This window comes from Filicampus tigris, chromosome 10 (genome assembly GCF_054856515.1).
Source record: "Filicampus tigris isolate MCC_2025a chromosome 10, RoL_Ftig_1.0, whole genome shotgun sequence".
NCBI lineage: Eukaryota > Metazoa > Chordata > Actinopteri > Syngnathiformes > Syngnathidae > Filicampus > Filicampus tigris.
Window position 1 is genome coordinate 9,031,434 of NC_141226.1, and position 22,740 is coordinate 9,054,173.

The window sequence follows — 22,740 nt, forward strand, 5'->3', positions numbered from 1 at the left end:
TTTTTTTTTTTTTTTGTAGGGGTGGGCAGAAACACCATGGGTCTCTTTCTCAATTCAGCTCTCTATTTACATGCGTCATTTTTGGGACAAATGAGTAATTAGCGAAATTTCACATTTACGGTTGCCGTGACTCAAGTACCGAGCCCGTTTGTACATTTGTGTTTTGACTTTTGAGTTATACTTGGATGACACTTTACTCAGTAATGTTTGCTATTTCTTCATCTCCAAGCTGATATGGGGAAGGTCACAGCTCCAATTATTTACTGACTGCTGACCGCAACCAGACTCGATCACAGCATTAGATTTACCTACTCACACTATATTTTTTAATCATGGTGTTGCTGGGAATGTTCAAGAAGTATATTGGATGGATTTTCCTGATTTGGTTTTCTGGAGCCCATCGCTGTGTTTCAGCGAGTCGCTTTTGTCGCGTGCCCACTCTGAATGGTGGTTATGCTATTCCTCAACAAGATTCATATTCGCATGGAACTATGTTGTCCTATGCGTGTGAAAATGGACTCAAGCCAGCAGTGGCGGGTTGGTGGGCAACAACAACATGCCAGAATGGTAAATGGTCCACTCAACCGCAGTGCATTGGTAAGTGTTGGATTTATGGTATGGCAGAGGTATGAAAATGTACTGTATGTACTGATTATTCTAATGAGACAAATGGGCCAGGTCATAACTTTAACAAAATAATAATAAAATGTGGATGTAAAACATAAAATATTTTATTTAAAATGCCAAAATAATTACTTATAATAATAATAGATTATGCAGAAATACAAACAAAAAAAATGAATGTCATATCTGAGTTGTTGTTGTTTTTTACCAGTCTTGGCAAGAACAAAGGCATTTCTCAAGTTTCATTTCATTTTTAAATTGTATTAGTTATAATTTGTTTAATTCTAATCAACCAATGACATATTTTTATATTTCTATCTATTTCTTTTTACTTTTGTAACATTTTTATATACAATAAATCAATTAACTGATTAATGAGATAAATACATTTTAAAAAGTAAGACAGTAAATACATGTGAAACGTAAAATAGTCTGATAAAATCATTCAGGAATTTTAAAGATTGCATGATATAAGTAATTTAATTCTAATTTACCATCTATTTAATGAAATATATTTTAAAAGCATATGTACTTGTTGTTTTGGTAATATTTTTATTTATAATAAATCAATTAACAAATTAATTAGATAAATGAATAAAAAATGTACCATTAATAATTGAGTATTTATTTATTCATATTATTTATAGTTTATTTAATTCTAAGTAATGACCTAAATATTCAATCACATTTAAAAAAGCATTTTCAAAATACAATATATATTGTATGCACATTTTACATTGCACTCCTTTTTTTATTTGATTGTTTACAATGAAACCATTAACCAAGTATTTAAAGTATTTAATGGGATACATTAACAAATTAAAAAGAAAAACATTTTAAGTCACTACTTAAGATAAAAAAAAATCTTAAATAATAGTAAATGTTTTTTCTAGCCCAACAAATTCTCTTTTTCTTGTATTTTTAAATATACTGTATATATATATATATATGGCGGCACGGTGGTCGACTGGTTAGCACGTCCGCCTCACAGTTCAGAGGTCGCGGTTTCGATCCCAGCTCCGGCCTCCCTGTGTGGAGTTTGCATGTTCTCCCCGTGCCTGCGTGGGTTTTCTCCGGGCACTCCGGTTTCCTCCCACAGTCCAAAAACATGCATGGTAAGTTGATTGGATACTCTAAATTGCCCCTAGGTGTGATTGTGAGTGCGGATGTTTGTCTCTGTGTGCCCTGCGATTGGCTGGCAACCAGTTCAGGGTGTCCCCCGCCTACTGCCCAAAGACAGCTGGGATAGGCTCCAGCATGCCCCGCGACCCTTGTGAGGAGAAGCGGTACAGATAATGGATGGATATATATATATTACAACTTTTTAAATATACTGTATATATATATATATATATTACAACTTTTTCTTTATCTATCTATCTATCTATCTATCTATCAATCTATATATATATATATATATATATAAAAAGAAAAAGTTGTAATATATATATATACATACACATTTCACACTGGAGCCTCCCTTGCAGATGCAGAAAAGCGGAATATTCAACAGCAAAAAAGTTTTGTTGCAATACATGAATGTCTGAGTAGGTCTCTCAAATACAGCTAATAAAACAAAACAAAACATACATTATGTATTATAAGCTGATTCTTTGTTCCCCAGATGTTAACAACTGCATTGCACCAACTATCCATCATGCAAAATTCACGTCAAGCTCGACGGGTTGGTATGAGAACGGCTACGTCATAAGAATAACATGTGACACCGGCTATTCATACAGCAACTGGGATGCCACAGCTCAGTGTGTCAATGGGACATGGCTCTCTGTACCGATTTGTGAGCGTAAGTCTGTCAGATTTTGATCATATATCTTGTCATCATATATAAGTAACCTGTATTGGGCTTGTTTTCACAGGAAGTATCGAAGCATGTGATGAGCCCCCTAAAATTCCCCACGCTGTAATCATAAATCAGGGCCCTCAACAGGATGTGTATGCTTCTGATACTGAAATACTGTATGAATGTGAAGAAGGATATGATGTAGAAGGAAAACACAAAAAGTCCATTTTTTGCATCGGTGGAACCTGGTCAGTCGCCCCGCCCTGCAGTGAGTAAAATAAAGTAGATTTGCCATTTGTTTTTGGGGCAGTAATTGTGCACATCCACCTGTAATTGCCAACAAAATAATATTGTAGTTTAGTGTTCAACTAAACAGGCATAGATTCCTCACTTGTAATTTGTGAGTAATTTGAGATGAGATCATCATTATTTTAATAGTAAACTGTAGGCCTATTTTTTGTGACATTTCTGTTTGTTTGGTGCGTGAGATTTTTGCCCTGACTCACTAGTTTGGGAAATACTGGACTAGACAGCATATAACGACCATAAACTTCCATGTTTGCTCAAATTGAGTTTTTGTCTGTTCATTTTCCACAGTCAAGCAAACAAAGCCAACTCCTGGTGGCTCCACAACATCGACAGGCAGTGAGACAAGCCCTGCAGGTGGAGGTATGGACATTGACAAAATTAAAGGAAATCAAATAAATAAATAAAAAATTAAAAACTTGAAACAGACACAAGTAATATCGTACAGCTTTTTTTATGATCCAAAATATTTAAGTTTCAGTCATGAAACTCACCTGGACAAAAATGATGGTACCCTTATGTATTTTACGATGCTAAGCGAAGTGGTGCACAGGTGACTCATAAAGCTCTCGATATCTTTTCAAGGTTACGGGTTTCTTGAGCAATCTGAGTTGAATGAAGCAAGCGGCCCCAGAATCTAATTGAGACTAAGCATTCTGATGTCATTGGGCTAACCTACCACTTACTTGCTGTTCATTTCATTGTTTTATATTCATGGTCTAATATTTGCTGTCATTATGGTTTTTATATTTTTTCATTGGCGTATGGGACAGTTATGACTGTGTCAGATGAACTTTCAACCAAAGTGGCTGAGGAATTGTGTGATATTACAGTAATTCCTATTTGCTAAAAAAAAACACCTCATTCACGGCTCTTTCTGTAACGCTCTAAGATGCCAAAAGATGGTGCCAAATCTCAGACTAATAGGAAAGTAGTACATTGATGTCAAGGAAGCATGTTGAAGTAACATCTCAATGAAAGACAAGCTTTGTACGCTGAGGAGGAGCTATCAGGTCAGCCTGGGTGGTTAGCGGAAGATTTCCTAAAAATTTGTGATTTTGGAGATGCAAGGATTCCAACCAGCAGTGGTGATATGGAAAACAAAATATCTGTATTTTTAAAGCATTACCCAACAGTGTTTTCAATGACCAAAAACAGAATGCGTTACTCATCATGGTGTGTTCATTCGATCTTGCAGGATCTTCAACCAACACCGGTTCTACTGATCCTCAAGCTACTACAAGTAGATATTCATCATCTAATGTTTTCATCAGCTTTAGGTGGTAAATGTTTGACATCTTGAGTGCATTTTTCTATTTTACCATTTTAGTTGACCAGTGTGGAACGTTTCCCGTTGTCACCAATGGTGAGGTTGTGGAAAGGGATCCTATGTTTTTGAAATACCAATGTGGCAGTTTCTACAAACAAGTGGGTCTGGAAAAAGTGTTCTGCTACACTAACGGCCAGTGGTCCCCACTGCCCACCTGCCAAGGTTAAAAAAAAAAAAAAAATCCCAGGGAAACAACTGACTTTTACACAGGGGATTTTGGTTCACTTCTTTGTTGCTTCTTTTTTACAGCTTCCTACTGTTCCGTGGACACCGATCAATATCCCCAGTTAAAATACGATGGAGTTAAATATATAAACGATGGGGAGACGGTGAGACTGGAATGTGTCAAACTGGACCACTGGCTGACGGATCATTATTCAGTGGGCCGGTGCAACAAGGGAAAAATAACATTAGGCCAATGTAAGTGTCGTTATTTTTCGTGTAAAGTAACATGCCACAGACTATGGTGATCAACTGTTTCATGACCCTGACAAAAACTTCAGGTATTCACAAGCTTTTATGATTGTTTCAGGTTGTAATTGGTGGGAACTGAAATTTGTAAGTGACACTTTTTTTTTTTTTTTCAATACTATGCTGTACAATGTTGTTTTTGGTCTATTATTCTAACTGATTCAATCCTCTGTCTTTGCCATCAGAGTACATGCTAAAAGGTCAAGATTGAAGATTCTGACGTGTGGGCTCGCATCCCAAATCTATTGCTGGCATTTCATTGAGAGCTTTATGAATATATTGGTCTACTTGCTTGTTACTCACATTAAAAAACATGTAATGTTTGATGGACCGTGGTGAATAAAATCATGCATGCCGAAAGCAATGATCATTTTGTGGTGTTTTTGTGATTTGAGCAGTCATCCGTTATCCACAAAGCTCACGGCCCAAGGCACGTGAATGCTGAAGAAACACAATGAACTGAACTGCCATGGGTGGAAATGGAACTGAATTATTGAACTGTGGGACTTGAAATTTGGAAGGAGCAAAATGTGTCAAAAGTGGGGATAATATTTTTTAAAGAGAATGCTCGACATACATCAGAGATTTTACAACGTATTTATTCATTCACAACAGAAAGTATTAAGAGTGTCACCACTGTTTTGGATTTTGAAGATAAACTCATTCATTGTTCTGAAGTGCATGACTTTGTGAAAAGTTTGAGCTGGAATCAAATAAGGTGTACAATGGAAGAATGTCATTAAAATGTTACATTATTATTATTAACATAGATGGGCACTTTACCCTTTTTTGCCGGTTCCTCCTCCGTCCGTGACCTGGGTCCCCTTACGTCTTCGTTCCTCCGTCCTTATTCATAAAAAAAAACAGATCATCCTCCGACCATGTCCGTCCTCATCCTTTTAAATTGCTTCCATCCTTACATTCCGTCATCCAAAAAAAGTGTTTGTGCATGACATTGTTTCAAGCTCATTAGCTGGCTAATTTCCTACACACAGCCACTTACCAGATGGAAGTATCATGAGTGGGTTAACTTGTTTACAACTGTTTAAGATAGCTTTTAATTGCCAGCAACCACCGTTGTGATGTGATGATGAAGATGATGCAGACCGGAGCAAGCCAGGGGAAATCACAAGAATATTTACGATTTTGTAATAACAGAATATATTGGGTTTTGTTGCACGTTGTCACTTTTAATTGCGTTTTTTTTCGCAATAAAAATAATTATTACAAAATAAAGCAATGTTATTTGAGGAGGCAAACGAACGTCTTCTACTTCCGGGTCATAGCTTTCGCAGTGTTTTTTTTCCCCGTCAGTGAAATGGGCGTCTAATAGAGGGCAGACTATGCCTATGAGAACAATACTTCAGGGAGGTAACACACATTATAAGGCTTGCAAGCAGTCTTGCTTTTTAAAAGAAACAACACAACACGTCAGCCAGTACTTGACCAGGTGAGGGACGAAAACTTACCTCCATCCTTGCTTAGTCTGTCCTTTTCAAAAGAGTTCTCAAGTATCAACAAAATGGGCAGAACCATTCCCTGGGATGGAATGCCCACCTCTAATTATTACTTTACATGCAAACACAGTTTTGAAGTTTCATTTATTCCATAATCAAGCTCATAACTTAATTGAATCTAATATAAAATCAATTTCCTCTTTGAAATATTTGTAAATGCTATTAATCCATTCCAGGTCCCCCAAAACACAATTTTGCCATTACATTTTAAGTACCAGAGTTTTTTCAATAAAATATTCCGTTTTGATATGACTATTTCAAAAGGTTGTTGCTTGAAAATGGTTAAGAGAAGAAGGCATATTGTAAATGTTGCTTGCTGCAATTTTGCTACTTTGGCACTTTAAGAAAAATTGCACTATATTGTGGAATATAAATATAAAAACAAAATGAAAGAGGATGTAAAGACATAAAATGGCTTTGTAAAGCATAATAAAGCCAAAAGACAAAAAACACACTGTCTCTGTATCAGTATTTTTAGTACACCGGCGACTGTCACTCTCCTTTTTTTTCCATTTCACACAAGCGTAGCGGCGAAGCTCACTCATAATTGCAATAAGTAGAATACGGTAAACACTTTTAAGTCAAGGTACCACTGTCATTATTAGCGGTTGTACATCGAGTTACTTCCGTTTCTCTTCAATTTCGCAGTACTGTCCCGAAAGTTTCACCGGTGACTTTGCTCAACGTTTGAGATGTTCTCCACGGAGGAGGTGGAATCCAAACCGAGCAGTGTTCCCAGGTACGCCTGCTCTCGGGTGTCTAGCATCTGATCGGGCCTCACTGGGGTAACAATGTCAGCCGATTGGGGCGCCAGGGCGTATTTCTCCAAAAATGCCAGCTCTGAGTTCTGGTAACCCGAATTCGGCTGCGGTTCTTCAGCTTGCATGCTCGCATGAGCGTCCAATTGACCCTGCCCGGGTCTACCTGACAACTGGACGGGGTCTAAAGTGTCAGGCACACAGACGTCTGCAGGTGTCGACTTGGGTTCCGTACTAAAAGGATCCGGGCCCATTTTGTCCTGGCCCAGGGTTCCGCCGAGTGGCTGCTCAAGAAAGCGGCTATTGTGGACGTGGTCCACGTGATACTTGAGCTTGTCTTTTCTCTTAAAGGCGGCGTTGCATTGTTGGCAGTTGAAAGGACGGACGTCCGAGTGGATCACCATGTGCTTAGTCAAGGTCTTTTTGATCCGAAACGTCTGATGGCATTCCGGACAAGTGAAGGGTTTCTCACCTTTCATAGGAAAATCAAACAAATGACAAAATCAAAATACTGTGCAGTGTAGTGTTGTAATGGCCCGGTACCAAAACCAAACAGAAATTCTTGAAAAAAAATGATTCAGTACTAAAAATGATCCAGTACCATCATTTTTCAAAATTGGTATTTGAAAAAAATAAATGAATAAATGCAGTGATGCTGCTCAACTCTGTGTCAAAAGGGGGGCGGCGACAGACGCGGCTGCAAACTCGCACATTTGCAGACGTTAAACTCTTCGGGAAGAAATAAGATGCATGCGGTGTTATCTGGACATACGGAGAATGTTTGTTTCCAAGTCCATTTCTATAGCTACGTGCTACGAGCTAAAGAGCTCACTGACGTCCGGACCGGGTGCTGAATTCTTTCATGAATTCAAAGAGGTACAGGTTATTTGTAACATATTTTAAACACTTCCCTTCATGTCAAGCATGTGCAAATGATTTTGCTATGAGCATTCTTGTTCTCGATTGGTTCCTTTCGACGAGGTCTGTTTGTATAGCGAAATACGGCACGCAACCATGCAGTTGTATTGCGTGATTAGCAATTAAATGAAGACATGCCTTGTCTGTGGATCAGAATTAGGGTAAAGATAGTAATTCATTTTTTTCAATTTTTGTCAATAGCACTGTCCACCCACCGTCAAACAAACTCAAACAAAAAGCTGGATAGTTCTCGCTTTTTTTTTTTTTTTTTTTACCAATTTAGCCATCATATATAACTAGAAGGCTACAAAGTTCATCATAGACCTCCACCTATGCTAAATCTAGTAGCCTTCTAGTTATATATGATCCTAATAATATTTCTAAAACAATAAATCTTTTGGTGGCCCAAGACTTTTTTTTACAGTACTGGATATACAGTATGTAAAATATTCAGTAGTGTTTCAAAATGTGAGATTTGTTTTGTGTTTGATTTTATTAGTGTTTCAAAATGTTTAAAATCTTTTTTTTTATTTAGCAAAAGTATTGTAATTATTTCTATATAATTTAGGGAACATAAAAAGAATTTGAAGTTATTTAGCTGTAAGAATTATTCCACTGTTTTGCTTATTTTTAAGGTTGTTTTTTTTGGTATCGTTTCGCTATTGCTAAATTACCTGAGTGGGTCCTGAAGTGCATTTCCAGACTGGACTTTCCCTTGAATTCTTTCTTGCAAACCTCACATTGATGTGTGGCTGTTTTATACCTATAACAATATGAATGGAGTTTGTTTACTTATTTATTTTTAATTTTTTTACAGATTGAAGTGAGAATAATATACAGAGCTGGGCATTTTACTAACATTTCAGGGTCCGTTTATCACCTTCCGCCTGGACCCGGGGTACCCTTCCTTCATCCATCTATCCGCCTTATTGTCCGGCCGGAACAAATAGTAATTTCCTATAGGCAGGTCCGCCTATCATTTTCAGCGGAATTCCGTTAGCGTTTGCATCTACCAACTTCGCCAAACTTCCACTAGAATGCCCCCGCTGAGCAATATTTGAAACGATAGATTCACCGAGGCATGTAAGCTTCACCGCGGCGAGACTAAATGCGTCTCCTTTTAGGACTTTTATGTATCTTTTAGGACCTCGGCCACAGCCAACAGGAAACAGAAGCCTCGCCGCGGCCCTTGAAGCCTCAGCGAAAATAGAGGACAGACAATTACATAGATGGGAAAAATAGGCTTCCGACTATGCTTAGTCCGACTATTTTTTTAAGGTTCCCGTCTTTTGTTTATCACCTACAAAATGAGCGTCCGTTATAGGCGGAGAGACGAACCAGTCGGTCACATAGGCGGAATGCCCAGCTCTGATAATATATAGAAATAAAAAACAAATGTAAACGATGCATATATGTAGACAACATACTTCTGCCACACTTTCTCTCCCAAATGAACACTTCTGTAGTGGACTGCTAGGTGATCCTGGCGCCGGAAACACTTCCCGCATTCTTCACACTGATGTGCTTTTTCCTCTGAAATAAAACAGGTATACTAGAAACAGGGACATACAGTGGTGCCTTGAGATGCGACGAGCCATTGTTCCGCCAATTCTTTTCTCTGATGCCAAAGCAAGAATTTGTAATACAGAGTGCCGCATGTTTGCAATGAACTCAGCTCACTTTACAACAAGCACAGGTTAGATAAAATAGAATTAGTTAGATGGATAGAATTAGTGAACAATTCTCGCTTACAGCTGTTTATTGCCACTCACAGTACAAGTTTACTGTCAAGCTAAGCATAAAACTAAACAAATTACACATTATGTATTTAAAACAACCACATCACCTTGCCTTTAAGTAAGCAAGCTTAATGCCAACACACAATGTAAAACAGCTAATGAAGTTAGCATGAATTTCCCGACTTGCTGTTTTTATGTGATTAATGTTTTGTTTTAACTCTCTTTGTTTTTGGATGTCTAACCTTTACTCCATGTACAGCACTTTGAATGCAGCCATGGTTGTTTTTAAAGTGCTCTACAAGTAAAGTTGAGTTGAGTTGATATACAGTACCCGCTGAGACTCCCCTTTTCGGTTCCACAACAACATAATGGACTCTACGCATGCACTATTTCACCGTTTGGGGAATGCTAACTTCTGGTCGCTGAGCTAACAACAGCATCCATCTCTTAAAAGTATTCGCTGTCTGATAGAATTAAGGTGAAGTTATTATAAACTCATCACACTTCTAATTGCTCGAGTTACCTAAGTACCGTATCTCGAAGCAATCAAAGCATCCACATCTTATATAAGACCTCCTTTGGCTCCACAATAACATCATTTTCGCTGCTTACTGAGGACTTTAGATGATTGCATCAGATAAGATGCAAGCTTGAAACTACATTTGACTGCACTGCCCCTGTCAAAAAAAGAAGTACCGGTAAATAAACGACTGTTAATAGAAACAAACATGTCATACCTGATGTCATGTTTTGTATAAACATTTGTTCCTCAAACTACAAATAGCATTCCCCACAGGCATGTTTACAACGCTCGGTTGCCTTCGGCACATATCCGAGTCCTTTTTTCCCTCTTTGTGTTGATCATGGATATGTTAGAATAATTGATACAGTACATAAGTATCGCAATACGTATCGGATCGCAGCCCAAGTATCGGGATCCGTATCGGATTGGGACAAAAGTGTATAGTCCCAGCCCTAGAAATTAAGTTAGAACTTGCTCATTTCTCAACTGTTTTTCATGAGGTTTCCATTTTTTGTCGTTGCCAAAGTGTGTGCTATCCACATTCATGAAATACGCTGACGACTTAGACCTCCTAGCTTAGCGATGGAGCTCCAAAGGGGCATGTTGTATCTTGGGAGTGATGACAGCCGAAACTATTAGCAATGTAAGAAAACGTCCAATGACAAAAAAGAAATCCCAATCAAATTACTATGCAGGTTTTTCTTTCACATAGATACCAGCAAATTAGGGGAGCGCATTATACAGTACATGAGTAGAGAGAAAAAAATGCTATGAAGGTCGATTTTGTGGGTGGGTATACAGTATTTGAGAGTGTATTATACTCAGGAAATTACAGTAATATTACTGCAGTTTATCGAGTCAGTGGTAAAACTCTTGGCCGTACAAGTTTCTGTCTGTATTATATACTGTTCCCCAAGATGCACCCATCAGAAGGAGGAGCACAATGTTCATTTAGTCAAAGCAAAAAATGTGGAAACCACTGTTTAATCTGTTACATTCCATTTAATTATGTCAATGTATGTTTTATAAAGTACAATAGTTATAGAAAGCTATTGGCCAAAAACAAATTAAACTCTTATGTAAAGACACGCATGTATGTTCATCAGCCTCATGAGGTGTTTTGTGTTTAGTCTGACAGTAAAGGTCAACTTGAAATGCCATTGAACAGTCTCAAGCGTCTTTTTTGAAGAACTGTTCACTGTCTGGACAACTGATGCTTGTTGTGAATTGCATTGAGTGTAGGTCACTGCTACCACACAGCACTTCAATCTCAAATTTTTGCTCCCAAGTCAAAGCAAAAAAAAAACCAATTGTCCGAATAACAGCTCATATCTCAAGAATCTCATAAATTGTGTCACTCGTATGCCAACTCATTTCATTACTTCCCCACCACCTTTTTTTTAAAGTCAGTTTTTTGCAGTGACAAATATTTCCCCTGCAATGTTATGAGGATCATTATTAAATATATTTTGGGGTTCACGAGGATTGTACCAGAGTGCGTTTTTTGATGTTTGGTCAGGTGATCGTGGCGTACGAAGGTCTTCCCACATTCGTCACACTCGTAGCGCCTGTCATTGCGGTGCATTCTCAAGTGGAGCCTGTTTAAAAATACACAATTGTAAGAAAACTCACATTCAAAACAATAAATCAAACTCAAATCTGCTTTGACCAACCTGTATGAGCTCTTGTGGCGGAAACTTTGCCCACAGAGACCACAGACGTGAGGCTTCTCGCCACTGTGGATCCGCATGTGCTCCAGCAACGTTGTTCTACCAGCAGAAAAATGTCTTCAAAAGCAGCATTCAAAAGAACAGTCATGCAGACAGTGTGAGGAAGATCCTTTCCCACCTTTCCCTTACGGATTTTCCACACACAAAGCACATCCACTTCCTTTTCCCTCCATGTGTGCATTCAATGTGACGCCTCCTGTTCCCGGTATCGTTAAAATTTCGTCCGCAGATCTCACAAGGAAATGGTCCTGAAAATGAATTATGTGGGGTTTTTTTTTCAAGTGAGCAGAGCCCATGTAGGTGATTAGGAGGGAGGTGTGCTGGTAATATAATTAAATTTAATAATAAAATACAAGGTATGAAGTTCTGCTACTTTTGAAATTGTATTTATAACTGATTAAACAATTACTTAATTAAACATTTGTTTTAAATGTATATGTAAAATTGTTTATTTTAGAAATAAAATGATGCTCATTTGTTATTGTATTTTTTTTCATAATCAATAAATTTTTTAAATTAATTAAAGAATGTAAACAGTTAAATTCATGCAAAATGTATTTTTCATTATAGATGACTAATTGATTAATTTATATAATTTTATAATCAAATAATCCAGGCTGGTTTGCTATTGTATTATTTATTACTACCGGTAATTCCTTTTTAATTAATAAACCAAAAATGTAACATGTTATTTTTGATAATATATACTGTTTGTATTCTATTAATTACATTTGATTTAAAAAAAAAACAGATGGAGAGATCATTTAACCAATTTTTTAAAACTCATTTTAATAAATAAAATAATTCATGCTCATTTTAAAATCTTATAATTAAACATTTACAAAGAAAATACTATTCATGCAATTTTTTTACTGTATTATCATTAATTTATAATTAGATATGTATAAAACATTTTAAAATACATACTGTAAGTATTTTTTATTTGTGAAAAATTGTTTGCTTTAGTAAATGCATGCATTTTTTTATTCCTTATTTATAATTCATGTACAAATTAAAGAAAATATTTTCATATAAATAAGTAAAATGGTTTATTTTAAAAGTAAAATTATTCATGCTCATTTGTTATTATTAATTCACTTTTTTATGTACAAGTAAAACTGTTATGCTAAAAGGACAATGTGTAGAATTCAGTGCCATCTAGTGGTCAACTAATAGAATGCAACAACCTAAAATGGAAACGCGTGCATTTTGAAGCACACGCACTACAGGACCACAGTCGCAAACCTACCAACAGTTTCTTCAGCAGAGGTGCAAGAAAAATGTCATCACAAAACACTTTTAGTATTCCCTCAAGTCATGAAGTAAGTACATTGTATTTGTTACACATGCAGTAGTCATGATGCTTAGGACATGATGCTTAAGACCTACGTTCGTTAAGGTTGTCTCCTTCGTTCGTTAAATTTGTCTCCTTCAAGTATGCATTAAGCACAAAGATGGCAGAAATTATATCACCTACGATTACATAAAAATAATTACGTTGATGTGATAGAGCATTTTTTTTTTTGCATGCTGTTGAAATGAATAGTGGGTTTTTAAAACGAATGATCACTGAAAAATCTAAACATTCTGCACATTGTCCCTTTAGGAGAGTGGATGTCCCTTTTTTTTTTTTTTTTTTAGCATTTAGTTTAACGAGGTTTATTACAGTGCTTACTTTTACACAAAAAATTGAATGTGCAGTTAAAAGAGGATTTAGGATGGAGAAAGTTTGACCTGTGGATTATTTCTCCAACTAACGAACTAATCTAACATCATAGGTTCCATTTTATTTAAAATATTTAACACACAAGTCAAACTCTAATAAAGACTTTAACAAGCAATTTTCCCTCATACTACTCACCCAGGTGATACTTTTCTTGGTGCTTAAGCCTGGCAAACCTAGATCTGAAGTATTCGTCACAAAAAGCGCATTTGAATGGCCGTTCTTGCGTGTGCAGGATCATGTGCTCCTCCAAGTGAGTCCTTCGGGTAAAAGACTTCAGACAAATCTGGTTCAGCAAAAGATGAGAAAAAAGTCATTTCATTTCATTAAATGCATGTTATTATTGCTAGATTGTGGTATGTGACCAAATTAGGGTCGTAAACTCAGATTTATAAAATAAATAAATAAAAAAAAAATAACAAGAAGAGCAGCCCTCACAGGACATTTCCAGCCTTCACTCTTCCGCTTCCTCTTACTGAGAAACTCTTGGAGGTGTTCTGGGTGGAACCTGGCAGGACAGAGGAGAGCAACACCTTTGTTGCTGTTGACGGCCGAATACAGTCGTGTATGCAACATGATTGTGCACATGCTAGATGCATTGCGTTGGTGCTTTATAATCCTCTCCGTTTTCAGTTCATTTTGTGGCATGTATAAATAAATATTTGCAGATGTTCGCTATCTGCTGTAGAGCTCGGGCTCTATCTATGCCCTACCAATAGCGAGGGATTGCTGTAGACAGTTTTTAAGACTGGACTAAAAGTTTTGAAATTGCTCTTGAACTTGTCCGGACTCACCTCCGGACGTGCTTGGCCAGGGTTTTTGTGGTAGCGTGGAGTTTATTACAGAAGGGACATTTGTGCTCTTTAATCTGGAAGGGAGCATTGCTGGAGTGCTTCTTCTTATGAACTGTCAAGTTGGACTTGGTGGAGTAGCGCTGCAGGCAGACGTCACACTGGAAGGGTTTCTCTTTTGTGTGCACTCTAGTGTGACTCTCGTACTTCCCTGGTAGACACAGGAATCACCGATTAGGTGTGTTGCAAAACATGAATTATAAATAGACTAGTTAAAAATCAACATTGTCTTCTTTATTTGGAGAAATTGGTATAGAGTAGTGCCTGCTGGCGATAACTCTAACCCACATGTACAACTCGAAGTCTAGTATTTGTTCCTTTAATTATACCAATTTATTCATGACAGTGTAATCTCTCTGCTCACACCTTCCTGTACGTTATTTTTTTTTTTGTTCAATCAGGTTTCAGGCTCTATGTGTTGCCAAGTTAATGTAATCTGCCCACAGTGCCCAGGGGCTTGCACTTCGTAAGTGCTAGCCCATGCAACGTCAACTACAACCCCTGGCAAAAATAATGGAATCACCAGTCTCAGAGGGAGTTCATTCAGTTGTATATGTAGGGGGGGAAAAGCAGATCAGAGAATTGACACAAAACTGAAGTCATTTCAAATGGCAACTTTCTGGTTTTAAGAAACAAGAAATTAAGGGAAAATTGCAGTGGTCAGTAACATTTACATTTCTTACCAAACACAGGCAAAAAATATCACTGACATCTGAGGGGGGTGGGGGAATTGAATCACCCAGTAAATTTCCATTCCCAAAACTAACACCTTCATCGGATAAGATCTGCTCATTAGTCTGCAGTTAAACAGCAGTGATCACACCTTGCTGAGCTGTTGCACCAAGTTGACTAACATGAATCACGGCTCCAACACGATAGATGTCAATTGAAACAGAGAGGGACATCAAACCTCTTAAAGAGGGTAAATCATCACGCCATGTTGCAAAAAGATGTTGGTTATTCACAATAAGCTCTGTCTAGAATCTGGACTAAGTACAAACAACATAGGAGGTTGTTAAAGTCAAGCATACTGGTAGACCATGGAAGACATCAAAGTGTCAAGGCAGAAAACTCCAAGCAATATGTCTTAAAAACAGAAAATGCACAGCAAAACTAATGAACAAATGAGAGGAAACTGGAGTAAATCATCTTCTGTGACCGAACTGGAAGAAACCGCCTTAAAGTAAATTGGATACTTAAACGCTAAAAGAAATGCATCATTAACGCCTCAACAGAAAAAAAAAGTTACAAAACGCAAAGGAAAAGCAGTGACTGTGGGTGACTGGATGAAAGTCATATTCCACTGAATATGACTGAGTGATGAATTGCGAATCTGCATTGGGCAAGGTGGTGACGCTGGAACTTTTGTTTGGTGCCGTTCCAATTAAATTTATGACGACGACTGCCTGAAGAAAACATGCAAACCTCCAAAGTCATTGATGATATGGGGCTGCATATCACCTAAAGACAGTCATTATCCATCTTCAATAAATGCACATGTTCACGTTGACATTTTGGAGACTTTTCTTATCCCATCAAATGAAAGGACGTTTGGAGATGATGAAATCATTTTTCAAGACGATAATGCATCTAGCTAGATCCTAAACTGTGAAAACATTACTTTAAGAAAGACACATTAGGTCAACGTCTTGCGAGTAATCCGGATCTCAATTCAACTGAAAATCTTTGGTGGGAGTTGAAGAAAATGGTCCATGACAGTCAATGATCCAACCTGCAAAGCCGGTCAGGCAAAATCAATCAGAGAAAGTTGGAGCCAGATTGATGAAGAGTACCATTTATCACTCATTAACTCCATCCCTCTGAGACTGCCAAGATGTTGTAAAAGCCATAGGTGGTGCAACAAAGTACTTGTTGACATGTTCTTTTGTTGTATTTTTTTCCCTCAGATTTGGTTGATTCCATATTTTTTTTCCTCTGCTTGGTCTAAACAACTGTTAAGTACCACATTTTCCCCTTTGATTTCGTTTATTTTCTTAAAAGCCAGAAAGTTGCTATTTGAAATGAATTTAATTTTGTGAGACGTTGGGCGGCGTGGATTAGCGGTAGAGTTGTCGTTTCCCAACCCAGAGGTTGAGGGGTCTGATCCCCGTTCAATTGTGACCATGTCGAAGTGTCCTTGAGCAAGATTTGTCTATATTTTTTCTATTTACCTATAAATCATTAAATGGCCTCGCCCCGGCGTACCTCTCTGAGCTCCTACACTCCTACGCACCTTCCCGCAGCCTCAGGTCTGCGGACCAGTCGCTGCTCGAGGTGCCGAGGACCAAGCGGAGCCTCAGAGGGGATCGAGGTTTATCGGCTGCTGGTCCTTCCCTTTGGAATGACCTCCCATTGGATGTTAGGCAAGCCCCCTCTCTGTCAGTTTTAAAACCTGGTTGAAGACACATTTCCATTTTTCTGGCTTTCGATCAGACCTGAAATTTTCGGCTCTTTTACGGTGTCTATTGCACATAAGAGTTTTATGTTAATTTATTGATTCCACTTGTTGTATTATGGCCTTTTTATTGTATTGTATGCAAAGTGCTTTGTTACAGCTCCACCTGTTATGAAATGCGCTATATAAACAATATTGTATTGTACTGTATAAGATAATGAACCCACAGTTGCTCCTGATGCTGCGGCATTGCTTCAGCGAAGGTAGGAAAGCGTTATGCAAGTGACAGCCCATTTAGCTCATGATGTCTGTGATCCTTTTTTTTTTTTTTTTCATTTCTACAAATTTAAACAACTAAATGAACATCCTCTGGGACTGATGATTCAATATTTTTTTGCCAAGGGTAGTAAATAGCGTTTCTTGAATCAATCAGATTTCATTTCTAGCTAGCTGGCCAACAACGTCCGCATTTTTCGATCCTCTTATTGGTTGGTCAGAGCAAAACTGTTCAACCAGCAAATCCCAACATGAATATATTTATAATCAGCATCTCTAGTGACTGTGATAGATTTTATTTAAATGTTTTATTATGTTATCAAATACTGACTTGTATGCTATTTCTGAAAAGGCGGAAAAAAGTTTAATGCTATATCTCTACTATTGAGTATGATGTAGTTGTCAGTCTTGGCACGTTTTCATCAATTATCTTCAAAAGTGTTTGTAAATTTAGCAACAAATCTCTGAATTCACTTTACAGAGACTTTAAGTAAAGGAGACAAATCAGTACTTCTACCTCAGTCTTTTTATGTATGTGTGATCCCACATGAGTACACAGTGTGAGTACTTATATCACCTCAGATCTTGAAGCTGCAAAAACGTCATCATTCCCACCTGCTCGATCAAAGGTCTTGTCACATTTGGGACACTTGAGAATCTTCTTGCTCGCGATGTGGATGATAACTGGAGCCAGACCTTCGGGATAAACGGGACCTAGGGCTGGCGCTTTACCGTCCTCCTGGTTCAGGCCTTCTTCCTCCTTCTCCCCCCAACAATCTTCCACAGGTGACGATCTTGTTTCATCCACTACCAGTTTGTATTCTGCGGCTTCTTCTTCATTCCAGCTTTCTTCAAACTGCTCCCTTGGTGACTGAGTTATTTGTCTTTCCTCAGTGCTGTTTATGCACTCCACATTGTCTTTCTTATACTTGGTCGGAGGTTTCCTCCTTCGAGCAGATCGCCGCATGGTGGACGCCTGATCGCCACACGTCTTTTGGCTTTTACTTGTAGTTTGTGCCTGACCATCATTCAGACTTTGGCTCTGTGGTGAGTTTTCTATGCAAATCTGCTGATCAAATGAGCCTTGAGTGGCCATTGTTGGTGATTTGGTCTCACACCCACTTACAGGCTTGTTGTTTGGCCCTTCCTCATACAGCAGCTTTAACACGTCCATCATGTCCAGGAAGCGGGCCGCTTCAGTTACAGCCTGGAGCTCCGTCTCGGCAACAGCGCATTCCGACGTGTACAACAAGGCAAGCAGGTGCTCGAAAACAGAGTCCTCCACGTGATCTAGAGTCACGTGGGTCGTGGCGGGATTCTTGGACAGTTCGGCGTGGAAGTAACTGCTCCCGTGGGCCAATACCACTTTATGGACGCCGTAGAGCTTTCCACCCACGGATACGGACACGTCGCAGAACCTCTGCCGAGTCCGATCCTCGTTCAAGAAGTTCAGTAGGTTGTGACTGTGATTTGCCATGGTCAAGTGCCGGATTTGTGGGGCTGCTTGTCGAGCAATTGCAGAGCTGGTGGAGGTGCCAAGTGCTGTTATGTTTTGTTTCACGGCCCTGCTTTGCCTGCTGTGTTTGGCAGGTGAAGAATTACTCGTTCTTCTCTTCATTGGAGTGCTTGGGGATACCATGAACACTAAACAAGCAAACAAACAAGGACATTGAAATATTAAAAACACCTCACAATATATGATGCAGCATAGTTGTACATGACTGGAAACTAATACCACAACAATAAGCATCTTCTCCGACTGATCAGGACAAGATCTGAGAGGGACCACCTCCTGCAAGGCCCTGCTATGGAGATTTCCTCATTGACCAACTGGGCTGGGCTTTGAGGAAGACCCACTTCTTTGAAGATGTCGTCCTGCAGTGCTTCATCCTATTAAATTGACTCTTACCTTATCGTCGCCGTCCTGTGAAAAACACTCCAATTTTGGAATTTTTTTAATTTTCACATGAATGCGATGTCTGCAACGCAGAAACACCATTCATGTAAAAATAAGAAAATGAAAAAAAAATGTAGATAAGTGTTTTTCACATGACAGCGATGTTATTTTAACTAACATTGTAAGGCACCTGTATTGTATTAAATGCTGCCCACTCGACATCCAATGAAGCCTGTTCATTCTGGAAAGGGGATTCTCCCATCTGCGGCCCCTTCTCAAGGTTTCTCATTTTTCCCCAGATGTTTTTTTTTTTTTTTTAGTCTTTCCTTGCCCTCCAGGGGGTTAATATGAGGGAATGTCGTTAATATTTGCTAACTGTTAACATGTGAAGCTCTTTGATACTTTTCTGTGATTAAGGGCTGAATAAATAAATTTGACTTGAATACTTATTCAACTATTTCAAAATAAACCAAGCCTCTGTTGTATATGTAAAGGCTAGCTTTAGCTGTTAAAAATCACATAAAAGGTTTGCACACTCCTGTTCAAATTACAGGTTATTGTGATATAAAAATGAGATCCAGATAAATAATATACAAACTTTTTCCAGCAAATTAATATGAGCGCACAAATCATGTTAAATGGAAGTCAGCACACACCTGTCACCCTATAAAGTGCTGCTAATTAATTAGCGACCCCAATAATAATAATTAATAATAATTAACCCCAAATGAAGTTCAGATGGTCAGAAGGCTTTTGCTTTGCTTTTTTTGTTTCAAGTGGAGAAGCCTGAAGGTTCTGTGCTGCTAGCTAGTGCTGATTGATTTCAAACACATTTTCCCACATGTGTTTGGGAGATTGTGTTTTGGTCTGATGAAAACACCATTGGACCGTTTGGCCATAATTCCTAAAGATATGTTGGTCGCAAACATACACTGCGTTTCATCAAATGAACACCAGACCACACCTACCATGTTTCGGGACTTGTTTTCTTCTACTGGAACTTGGTTCTCAGAAAAGCTGGTAGGAATTATGAACACTTTGAAATAGTAGTCGGGATTCTGTTGAAAAAAAAAAAAAAAAGTCAGCAAAAGCTTACTTAATACTACTATTAGTCTATTAACCATTTTGAGTTAGGGTTAGTCGGAGGATCTTTAAATGGTGACTACGACTGTATTAAACACGAATTTGAGTGTGATTGGCTAATCCTGAACACAGTCACATCCCCATTTATAAGGGTGTGTACAGTTGTGCAACCACGTTATCTCACGTTTATTTTTAATGAAGTTTAAAACAAAAAGAAATGTATACTTCACATTAACGGTGGAAAAAGTTTTGAAAGGACTTATATTGGTCTCTCTCTCTTTTTTAATTATTTAACCCTAACCCTTAATTACATCATAAACCCCTGCCATTTGAACAGGGTGTAGACTTTTTCTGTACTGTATATGGCTAACGCCAGTGTACCTGACGTAGACGCAGGGTGCACAATAACTCTTAAATACTGGGTTTGGATTAAATCTTCAACCATGTACAAAAACGTATCAAACTGTGCATGAATCAAATCAATGCAATGCTTAGGAAGTTAGTGGGCTATTTTCAATAACAAGGAACGACGTTTTGCTAGTAGTGTGTCTACGGTGCATTATTACGACGCAGTAATCTGTCACTGGCGTTAACCCAACACTAAAAGGCGTGTTATTTGTGAAATGAAGATAGTTGCAGAGCATTTATACGACCATTCTACCTTAAATGAAAGCGCTGCGGTTGTGCATTCGCTCTCCACCTCAGGGACCCCTAACATGCTAGCAGCCACAGGACACACAGGGCCCCCCTCCGAGGAGATGTTGACAAACGACATCAACACGCTTACGGGAATGAGCGTTAGAAATCGTATTCTTTTTCTCAACAAAATCATACCTCAAATATGTGAGCCGTGTTCACAAATACGTGTAAAGTGCAGCCAAATACTCCCGTTGTGGGGAAAAAGAAGCGTAGGAATAATCATTTAACTGTACAAACATCGCTCCTTCCTTCCTTCCTTCCGGACGTCGCAACAAACAGGTCGCCCATTGGTGGTTTAAAACTATCATTGTTTTAAAAGGTGTATTAAGTTGGCAAATGTAATAAACAACCGGACATTTTAAATTAATAGTTATATCTATAAGACACAAAATATAAATCCGTGGGGGAAAAAAACAAACACAAATGCGGAAATGTTGCTGTTGGGTTGTTAGCGTTTCCGGTACTATGGACTCTTGGGTAACGTAGTCGAATAGGTTAGAAAAAAAAATTCTCTCTCTCTCTCTCTCTCTCTCTCTCTCTCTCTCTCTCTCTCTCTCTCTCTCTCTCTCTCTCTCTCTCTCTCTATCTCTATCTCGATCTCTATCTCTATCTCTCTCTCTCTCTCTCTCTCTCCTATATATATATATATATATATATATATATATATATATATATATATATATATATATATATATATATATATATATATATATATATATATATATATATGTACCTCGAGGTACGTCTCTTGAAGAAGGATGTAACAATTAAATTATTATGTTTCAAAAGATCCAGACTAATAAACAAAAACATTTGAACACTTGGAGATCTGTAGAAACCATTTTTTGAACACTGCTTACTATCGTACAGAGCTTAGTACTCAGTACGTACTAAAAGGCATTGATGTGATTGAGGCATTGAACAGTTGATGTGTCTATTGAACAATAATTAAAGTACATTTGCACAGTGTGTCTTTAAGGCGCAAAATCACTTAGTAAGCAAACTGTCTAAGGCATAATACATATGTTTAATTATAGGCAGTTGTAGCAGATGTAGTTGTCCTTGCCTGGGGTGCAGGCTTCATGGGCCCAACATTTACAATGCTGACATCCGATCCACACATCCCTTGGCCGTGAGTTATCAAGGTACCACTTTTTAAGAACAGTTACAACCCTCCCCATGTCAGGCACCCATTAAAATGCTAACCGGTTTTACCATTTTGCTTCAAAGCTAAATGCAACAAATCAAATTAAATGAGAGAAACTACCACTTGAGCGTATGTTATGAAACAATTTTATCTACAGCACGCAGAACACTCTGTAAAATGATTTGTGATGACATTTCTTTACTTCCTGACCATAAATATGGTTATTGGGCCCCAGAACAGACAGTTTTTAACTGAGATGCATCACCACCAGTGAGCTCAATTAGTAAATGGGCATGGACTGTATTGATGACATCACCACAGATCGTTTCTGAACATTCTCTTTGTTTTACCATCCCGGTTTACCCTACCTACATATGGGGACTGGAATGCAAAAACACAAACCCAATCACTCCTCAGTATACCTTATCTTTGGGCAAGTTAAATGATTGTGACCTATCATCACACTAATCTGAAATCCCTGCAAGAATAAAGAGTCTTCTTTTTTTTCTTTTTCTTTTTTTGGGTGAACCAGAGGCATATATTTACAGGAATAAAGTCCTTTTTTCCCCTGAGAATATTTTACTTTTTTTAATTTTTTTTATTTTTACAGAGAATAAAGGCATGTTTTCTAGAAATTGTGAGAGTAAAGTTGTATTTTTGAAGTACATTTGTTAACTTTCTTCCCACGCTTTATGTAACATCACCGCAACTTCATTTTGGCAAATTACAGTACAGCTTCATTTTCATAAGATTAGATTTTTTTTTTAATCCTGACAAAAAAATATTTCTGCTTTTCTTTTTCTTGAAAAAAAAATACAACTTTGATGTCATATGACTTTTTTTTCCTGTTGAAACAATGAATTTGATAATTGTTTTCTTAAAATTGAACAACTTCTTCAACTCATTCTGTACCAGACTTTTTCAGACCCATTGTGAAATGACATATAAATAT

General features: G+C 38.0%; 2 protein-coding genes across 4 annotated transcripts; one reads left to right on the top strand and one right to left on the bottom strand.

Annotated features, from left to right (window-relative positions):
* The first annotated feature begins 35 nt into the window (after window positions 1–35).
* On the top strand, window positions 36–4,896 carry LOC147140703 (complement factor H-related protein 1-like). The gene is made up of 9 exons (XM_086042654.1): window positions 36–597; window positions 2,249–2,428; window positions 2,502–2,693; window positions 3,023–3,094; window positions 3,930–3,974; window positions 4,062–4,223; window positions 4,311–4,481; window positions 4,594–4,619; window positions 4,718–4,896. Exons 1-9 carry the CDS (start codon window positions 333–335, stop codon window positions 4,727–4,729), a joined length of 1,125 nt encoding a protein of 374 aa, XP_085898780.1. The 5' UTR covers window positions 36–332; the 3' UTR covers window positions 4,730–4,896.
* Window positions 4,897–5,126: 230 nt separating this feature from the next.
* zbtb41 (zinc finger and BTB domain containing 41) lies at window positions 5,127–21,100 on the bottom strand. 3 transcript variants are annotated; one of them, XM_086042649.1, is made up of 13 exons: window positions 20,777–21,100; window positions 19,828–19,917; window positions 17,578–18,606; window positions 14,235–14,442; window positions 13,879–13,948; window positions 13,579–13,726; window positions 11,836–11,965; window positions 11,661–11,756; window positions 11,479–11,585; window positions 9,153–9,258; window positions 8,400–8,488; window positions 5,316–5,378; window positions 5,127–5,235 (listed from the first exon to the last, which is right to left on the bottom strand). In XM_086042649.1, exons 3-13 carry the CDS (start codon window positions 18,599–18,601, stop codon window positions 5,135–5,137), a joined length of 2,142 nt encoding a protein of 713 aa, XP_085898775.1. In that variant the 5' UTR covers window positions 18,602–18,606; window positions 19,828–19,917; window positions 20,777–21,100; the 3' UTR covers window positions 5,127–5,134. The 3 variants fall into 3 exon arrangements, with proteins under 3 accessions (XP_085898775.1, XP_085898772.1, XP_085898774.1); XM_086042646.1 differs by lacking the exons at window positions 5,127–5,235; window positions 5,316–5,378 and adding an exon at window positions 6,117–7,279; XM_086042648.1 differs by lacking the exons at window positions 5,127–5,235; window positions 5,316–5,378; window positions 20,777–21,100 and adding exons at window positions 6,117–7,279; window positions 20,604–20,759.
* Between the last annotated feature and the right edge of the window lie 1,640 nt (window positions 21,101–22,740).

Excerpts from the sequence above, each read along its gene's own strand:
- LOC147140703 (XM_086042654.1), top strand. The coding sequence starts at position 333 with ATGGTGTTGCTGGGAATGTTCAAGAAGTATATTGGATGGATTTTCCTG. Across the intron at positions 2,694-3,022 it reads GTCAGTCGCCCCGCCCTGCA|TCAAGCAAACAAAGCCAACT; the intron begins GTGAGTAAAATA and ends CATTTTCCACAG. Across the intron at positions 4,482-4,593 it reads AAAAATAACATTAGGCCAAT|GTTGTAATTGGTGGGAACTG; the intron begins GTAAGTGTCGTT and ends TGATTGTTTCAG.
- zbtb41 (XM_086042646.1), bottom strand. The coding sequence starts at position 18,601 with ATGGTATCCCCAAGCACTCCAATGAAGAGAAGAACGAGTAATTCTTCA. Across the intron at positions 11,586-11,660 it reads CGCCACAAGAGCTCATACAG|GCTCCACTTGAGAATGCACC; the intron begins GTTGGTCAAAGC and ends ATTTTTAAACAG. Across the intron at positions 8,489-9,152 it reads GGAGAGAAAGTGTGGCAGAA|GTATAAAACAGCCACACATC; the intron begins GTATGTTGTCTA and ends ATATTGTTATAG.